The sequence below is a fragment of the Pseudorasbora parva genome, chromosome 11 (genome assembly GCF_024679245.1).
Source record: "Pseudorasbora parva isolate DD20220531a chromosome 11, ASM2467924v1, whole genome shotgun sequence".
Classification (NCBI taxonomy): domain Eukaryota; kingdom Metazoa; phylum Chordata; class Actinopteri; order Cypriniformes; family Gobionidae; genus Pseudorasbora; species Pseudorasbora parva.
In genome coordinates, this window is record NC_090182.1 from 45806947 (window position 1) to 45815546 (window position 8600).

General features: G+C 40.2%; 2 protein-coding genes across 2 annotated transcripts in view; one reads left to right on the forward strand and one right to left on the reverse strand.

The window, feature by feature from the left end:
- Positions 1-8600, forward strand: part of gnpda2 (glucosamine-6-phosphate deaminase 2) — a 469370-nt gene that overhangs the window by 271407 nt on the left and 189363 nt on the right. The window lies entirely within an intron of this gene.
- The window catches only part of irf2b (interferon regulatory factor 2b), a 42319-nt gene that overhangs the window by 9844 nt on the left and 23875 nt on the right, over positions 1-8600 (reverse strand). The window contains 1 exon segment of the mRNA XM_067458094.1: positions 2022-2065. Within this exon segment, the coding sequence (XP_067314195.1) occupies positions 2022-2065 (44 nt within the window).

The window sequence follows — 8600 nt, forward strand, 5'->3', positions numbered from 1 at the left end:
GCTGTTAGTCCCATGCTGTGTGTGTATATATATATATATATATACACACACACACACACACACACACACACACACACACACACACACACACACACACACACACACACACACACACACACACACACACACACACACACACACACACACACACACACACACACACACACACACACACACACACACACACACACACACACACACACAGTTGATTCAAAATTAGTCTAATTGAATTTGTGATGTTAGACTTGAATAGTCAATATATTTCCCATATTTGTATATGTCTGATATTAACTGAGAATAATATAAAAAATAAAATAAATAACTACGTGCTTTTTACTAAAAAGGTTGTGAACTAGTGTTCAATACGTTGACAAGCCACGTGACAAAAGAACGAACGACTCAAACCCGAGACTCGATCAAAAGAACTAATCTTTTCTGTTTCCTTTATTGACAGCATGGACTCTATGGGACTAACAGGAAGAACGAAAGACTCAAACCCGAAAGACTCGTAAGAACTGATCATTTTTGTTTCCGGACCTGTGTCACGCACGGTCCGGGCGGCCCAGCCCCCAGATCTGATCAGAGTCAGACACAGACGAGTCGACAGCGAACGTCTCGAGGAGCTCGAAGACACGAGAGGCGGAGAACAAACGTGATAAATATGATGTTGCAAGAGAAAGAATGTTTTGGATCAGGAGGTGAGGTGAACTAACAGAGTTAGACTGCAATAGCCTGACCCAACAACTAATCAATTATTAAAAATTTCAGTTTCTTATAATTTGGCTTTGGTTGCAGTACCCTATAGTTTATTTTTATGTAGTTTTCAAATGTAATCAACATTTTCATAAGTACTAGATGTGTGGGGCTATTTAACAATATAAGTCATTTAGGTGAAATGAACGAAATGACTCGAAAAAAGATTTGTTCATTTTGCTGAAAGAGACTGAAAGATCCGAGTCAGTAAAATGATCCGAACTTCCCACTACTACAAACTAGTGCAAAAAGGCTCCGCCCTATTCTGAAAAGGGGGCGGGGAGCCACAGCTCATTTGCATTTAAAGAGACACACACGAAAACAGTGTGTTTCCGCTGCCACCCAAATAGGGGCTTTCAAAACATCCTATAATGAATAATCCGTGGTGTATCTTGAGCTGAAACTTCACAGACACACTCTGGGGACACCTGAGACTTATATTAAATCTTGGGTAAAGGGCATTATAGGACTGCGGGGCTCGAAATTAATGCTTGTCCAGGACAAGTGGATTTTTTGAAGGGGGAAGTGAATTTTACTTGCTCGACTGACAAGCGGATTAAAACGCTAATAACAAAAAAATAATTAGGGAATGACCAAAATGCAAGAATGATTCTGCATTAATTTAGTGTAAGTAGTGTATAATGTAGTTTCATGTTTAAACATACTTTCTAAAATGTCTTATGTATCCAGAAATACAAATCTCATAACATTATTTAATGCAGTTGTAATTTTTCGGTGGAAATGATTTAATTTCATTGGCAACAGCCCTAAGATTTCTTGTTTTATTTTAATGTATAGATAAAATTTAAGAATATAATATGAAACCTGAAGCATAGCCTATATTTAATAAGATTAGGGGGAAAATATCAAAAATATGCAGATTTAAATATACCAAAGCTGATTGAACACTAGTGAGAATATTGCTTCAGAATAATTTATTTTTACAACACACACAAAAAAAATCTACGTTTTTTCCGGACAATATTTTTTTTTACTCGGACAAGTGAATGACCGATTTACTTGCACATGAACATGCTTAATGTCGAGCCCTGGACTCCTTTTACCACAATTCAGTTCTTCACACTCCTGAAGCTGTTGCAATAAACAAACATGTACACAAAAGGATTCTGGGAATTGCTTGTACACACCCATTAAAGCACTCTTCTTTTAGTTATTTCTTTTGGCCACTATCACAACAATGAAAACATTGGCGCTCTATTCTGTCGAGCTCCACACAGGGAAATATTCTGCATGTGTTTGGCACATACCTCTTTGGAGTCTTCCTCACTGGCGCTGTCTGTATCGCTCTCTGCTGGAAGATGGAGAGAAAGAAAAGCGGTCAGACTGACTCATCAGGCATTTCCTGACAGACAGGTTATCATGTATGGGTGGATAAAACAAAGCATGGGATCATAAGATGAAAAAATGCTCAACTGCTCATTTTGGATATGTAACCCTTACAGGTTTGAGCGTTTTAACTGATTACTGACTGAGAGATACACTATCCTCAGGGCCAGTCGTTATTTCTAATGTTTTAGGTGAGGAAATATAGTTTAAAAAGGAGCTATCATGATTTTTTCTGATGTTCGTCTCTCTTTAGTGTGTAATGTTGCTGTTTGAGCATTAAAAAGCTCTGCAAAGACCCTCCACGTCACAATATTCCTCATTTAAATAATGAATACGCAGAATAAAGGGGCGGGGCCTGTTGAGTTAGTTAGTAGTGTGTTGAAACTGCCAGTTATGGTAAGGGGTGGGTCATTTCCCAAACACTTGACCAATCACAACACACTGCTCCAGCTGACCAATCAGAGCACAGTGTGCTTTTCAGGAGGAGGGGCTTCATAGAGACAGGAACTAAACAGAGCGTTACTGACAGACTGGGAAGAGACGAGCTGCAACAATGGAGAATATGAGGAAATAATCAACATTCAAGCAGGAAAACCTGCTCTAGTAGAGCCCAAATACAGGGGTGTTTAATTCCAGGTTTTTTGGAGTCGACTCCGATTCCAGACTCCCACTATGGGAGTCTATGGATTCGACTCCTCGACTCCATTTACTTTACATCATAACAGGGTTAGAATTCAGAAAAAATTGCTGTTGTTACATATTTAAATTATTTCCCCCTGACACAAAGTCCTAAAATCCTCGTATTTAAACCTCACACTTTTAGCGTGGCCGTCCAAATTAGTCCCAATTTAGCGATGACTTTTGTGGCTATCAATGTTTCTATATCTATTGCCAATACATAATTTTACATAGGAAAAGTCACGAAAAATGATTGTCGAGTGATGGCGCTAAACGCACATGATCATTGTCTTAAAAGGTGATCAAGATACTATACATAAATAATGAACACTATTGATGCGTTTCTTCTTGATGTCAGAATTCTTATGACATGGTTAGTTTAATGACGTTAACCATGGGAAACCAAATCTATATTTATTGCAATAATATATAGGCTACCATATATTAAACTAAAGCTAGCATGGAGGAAGCCTATAATTACAAACTAAAGTCGCTGTGATTGTTTTCTATTTCTAAAATAAGCACTTAAATAAATGTGTGTGACAAAGTTTCTGCGACAGCTCTCTGACGCGGTGTACTAGGCCGACGTCACTGTATTACCTTGCGGCTCGCTTCATTTGATTGACTCCTCGTGTAACCCCAACTGTTTGGACCGGGACTCGAACCCGGGTCCGCCGGCATGAGAGTCGGATGCTCTAACAAGGAGGCTAAAGGCTGCAACCTCTAGCGTCAGTCGCTAGAGCGTCTCTTGAGGTCAGAGGAGTGAGGCTTACTCGCACAGCAACTACTACTAGCTGGCCTCTGTTACACTCACCCCCCTAAACCTCACTCCCATCCGGGTCACGGCACCAATGTAACCCCTACTGTTCGGACCGGGACTCGAACCCGGGTCCGCCGGCATGAGAGTCGGACGCTTTAACAAGGAGGCTAAAGGCTGAAACCTCTAGCATCAGTCGCTGGAGCGTCTCTTGAGGTCAGAGGAGTGAGGCTTACTCGCACAGCAACTACTACTAGCTGGCCTCTGTTACACTCGCTTATAGTGCACTCAACTGCCATGCACTTTAGATGAGAGATTTAGTAAACAATCAGTAAACAAGAGCGATTTTGGACACAGCAATAGAGTCGACACCAAGAGTCAATTCCTGTACTGGAGTCAACTCCTCATCACTATTACTGACAGACTGGGAAGAGACGAGCTGCAACAATGGAGAATATGAGGAAATCATCAACATTCAAGCAGGAAAACCTGCTCTAGTAGAGCCCAAAAACAACATCAAGACTCTGTAAAAGGGCATAGTATGGTAGGTTTAAAAGGTTTGTTGAGACACTGGATATAAATCATAAAACTCAACCAGGAGAAATCAGAAGTTTGCTTGCTCAGAAGTCTGGCATTGTGTTTGTGTTTACCATGAATGACTTGAGCAAGACATTTCATGCTGTTAAACCACACGCTTTCAGCCCCAGGCACAAAAAAGATTGTTGATTGGAAAACACGGAACAACAGGACATGAGTCAACATTCCCGTCTGTGTGCAAACACACTGACAAGTGGTACTGTACGGTAAATTTCACACCACTAAAACAAGTTTTCATAAGACAAGCCCCTCAATTCCAGCAGCGCTCAGAGTTCAACTCACGTTCAGCACGCAGTCAAACACTGCAGATAAAGGACATGATAAAGGATTTCCAACTCTACAAAGGCATTTGCATTCCTTAATCTTGACCAGCTCCCATAGGGAAAAGGATAAAATAGCAACACTTATAGCAGGAAATGCTAACTGTGCTCTTGGATCACTTCAGTTTCAGAGCAATCTGTGGCATAATCAGAAACAGTTTGCTAAGATATAGGTATAACTATAACTCATATGTACAGTTAGGGATTTGAATAAACTTCTAACCCAGAGTAGTAAAGTCACCATGAAACCAAATCTGACAATTCTTGTTTGTTTTTTTATTATAGATGATTTATCCATTCACATCATTATTGTTTTAAATTCATGTAATCTTGAGTCAGAATATCTCTTCTCTGATGATGAGGGCGGGGCAACCTGTCACTCACATGAGATCCACCAATAGCAGACCACAGCCATCCAATCAATCCCCCAGACTAAATCAAGCCCCGCCCCACATTTGAAGCATTTCACTCGGATAAACGGCACAAAACAAGACAAAAAAACTGCAACTTCTGTTTCATACTGCCATAAAACTTTAACATTTAACATTTCCAACAGTTTCTATGATATAATGCAATCAGCTGGAGTTTTAAATATGGATATTTTTTTTACACAAACGCATTAATTCACTTCAGAAGGCCTTTATTAACCCCCACAGCCATGTGGCGCAGTATAGGCGGTCGCCTAGGGCCCCGCCTTATCTTGGGGGGCCCCGTCGAGAGCGCATTATTGTAGCGCAAAAGTACATTAATATAGAGCGCGAGCCCGAATCTCTCTGCTCGCGTGTGGAATGTAATGTGCCGAGTGCGAATCTCCCTGCTCGCGCGCCAGAACTGTGTGTGCGCTTTCAGATACGCTGCTCTTGTAAGAATTGTCTCTGGGCTCACTCAGAGAATATACCTGCACTTAAAACGTGTCCAGTGCGATCGCGAATCTCTCATCTTCGCTTAAACTAAGCCTGTATGTGCACAGACTGTCTTACGTGTGCTCGCAAGAAGAGAAATACTCTTCTTTACGGTTTTGTTCTCTCTGCTCTTGGCATAAACGCCGTCGAAACGGCAACAACCAATCAGAAATAGGCTTCAACGACTGACCAATGAAAACGCGACATCGTACACGCGAGAGATTCGCGCTCGCGCTACAATAATGTGCTCTCGACATTTGACAGGGAAATAACGCCATTCAATGGGGCCAATTTTATGATCTTGCCTAGGGCCCCACAACCTCACGGGCCGGCGCTGTATGACGGACAGATGCATTTTTATGGACTTCAAAAACAGAGAAACAATCCCTGCCATTATAAAGCTTAGATTAGCCAGGACTTTTTTAATATAACTCAACTGTTATTTGTCTGAGAGAAGACTATAACACACACCCAAGGGGGTAATCTAGCACTCGGAAAGCGTTCCACCCATAGGTTCCACCCAAACGAGAGTGACCGCGATAGCCCCACCCTCACGTCATACCACATGTAACGATTTTCATTAAAGATTATGAGGGGACAATTTTTTTTATTTTATTATACTGACATGCACAGAATGGATCATTTATAATAAACACTATTTTTGATTTCATGGTGTCTTTTGATCAAACACTAAATACAGGAACACAGAGAACACCTTGACACAAGCACATCCCACTCAAAATGTAACATTAGCAATCAAAGTATATTAACCTGCAAATCTCGTCCATTATAGCATGAAGTAGGTCAGACTTCAATCACACAATGAATGACGAGCCTGTGTTCTCACCTCAGCGTTACACATTAACTCTGGTACAGTACAGAGGTACGGCTGTCCTTGAGACATGATCTCTAATGGACATTGAACAACACACACACACACACACTTCAATGCCTCAAACCACCATTCCCGATGGGAGCCAAATGAGTCGCAATCTGATTTAAAATGAACAAGGAGAGCTGTTACACTGGAAAAGTATGTTCTTACTTTTCCAGTGAACATCTAGATATTAAAAATGAAGTGATGTTTAAAACAAGGGTCAGAAAAATAAACGTGGAAATTCAAAGATAAACAACATTATTTTTCTGACTCCAGATATTTGATCAAAAACTCACTTATCTCTGATAGATTTTTCAGAAAACTATTACTTTGTTTACTAAGAAACCCTTAACGATGTTCTTCCTCAGTATTAGTCTTGTTTTAGGGAAAAATACTCAAAATGAAGAGAGTTTTTGCTTAAAATAAGCTAAATAATCTGCCAATGGGGTGAGACATTTTTTTAGATGTTTGGACGAAACGCATTTTTTGCAGTGAGAGGAATCCTTTTACTTTATTTTATTTTTTTAAATGTGTGTGTGCTGCTGCACGTCCCTGCGTGTGTGATTATCGGTGTGTGTTGTGCTCCACCTATAGGCTCATATTACTCACACTCTTTAAATAACACAGAAATATTGACTTTAGAGCAGGTGTGTGTTGGTCAATGGTCAGTGGTTTTCAGTTCCTCACAATAGCAACGCTCCAACAATGCTCCTGAACACACCTGGTTTAGACCAGATGCCCATGGGGGAACACACACACACACACACACACACACACACACACACACACACACACACACACACACACACACACACACACACACACACACACACACACACACACACACACACACACTCTGATGGGGGAACAGATGTGCCAGTGCATTTGAGATTTAAACAACGTGGAGCTGGACGTGAACATGAGAACGTTTTAGCGTGGCTTTGGGAAGAGCGAATCCACACATTCATAACTAGCACAGTAAAGTTCACAATATTACATTTATTTTGTGTATATTTATCTGATTTATCTCATATAGGATGTGTTTGGTTAAGTTAATAAACGTGGTAGTAAAGCGCTCCAGTTTACTAGTGATTATCTTTAGCTTCAGCTCAAACAGAAATGCACATTAATAACTATGATTGTGAGTGTCATATACACAGCATTATGAACACTACTCCATGCATCCATCTGTATCTACCAAATTGTTCATATTGGTGCATCCCTCTTTTTTTTTTTTTAAAGGGATAGTTCACCCAAAAAGGAAAATTAGCCCATGATTTGCTCTCCCTCAGCTCATCCTAGGTGTGTGTGACAGTCTTCTTTCAGACGAACACAATCAGTTATATTAAAAAAGTCCTGGCTCTCCCAAGCTTTATAATGGCAGTGAACGAAGTGCATCCATCCATCCATCCATCCATTATAAAAGTGGATCCATCCATCCATCCATTATAAAAGTGGATCCATCCATCCATCCATCCATTATAAAAGTGGATCCATCCATCATAAAAGTGCATCTATCATCCATCCATCATAAAAGTGCATCCATCCATCATAAAAGTGCATCTATCATCCATCCATCATAAAAGTGCATCCATCCATCATAAAAGTGCATCTATCATCCATCCATCATAAAAGTGGATCTGTCCATCATAAAAGTGCATCCATCCATCATAAAAGTGCATCTATCCATCATAAAAGTGGATCTGTCCATCATAAAAGTGCATCTGTCCATCATAAAAGTGGATCCGTCCATCATAAAAGTGCATCTATCCATCATAAAAGTGGATCCGTCCATCATAAAAGTGCATCTATCCATCATAAAAGTGCATCTATCCATCATAAAAGTGCATCTGTCCATCATAAAAGTGCATCTGTCCATCATAAAAGTGCATCTATCCATCATAAAAGTGGATCCGTCCATCATAAAAGTGGATCTGTCCATCATAAAAGTGCATCTGTCATCATAAAAGTGCATCTACCCATCATAAAAGTGGATCTGTCCATCATAAAAGTGCATCTACCCATCATAAAAGTGGATCTGTCCATCATAAAAGTGCATCCATCCATCATGAAAGTGCATCTATCATCCATCCATCATAAAAGTGCATCCATCCATCATAAAAGTGCATCTATCATCCATCCATCATAAAAGTGCATCTGTCCATCATAAAAGTGCATCTGTCCATCATAAAAGTGGATCCGTCCATCATAAAAGTGCATCTGTCCATCATAAAAGTGCATCTGTCATCATAAAAGTGCATCTATCCATCATAAAAGTGGATCCGTCCATCATAAAAGTGCATCTATCCATCATAAAAGTGCATCTGTCCATCATAAAAGTGGATCTGTCCATCATAAAAGTGCATCTA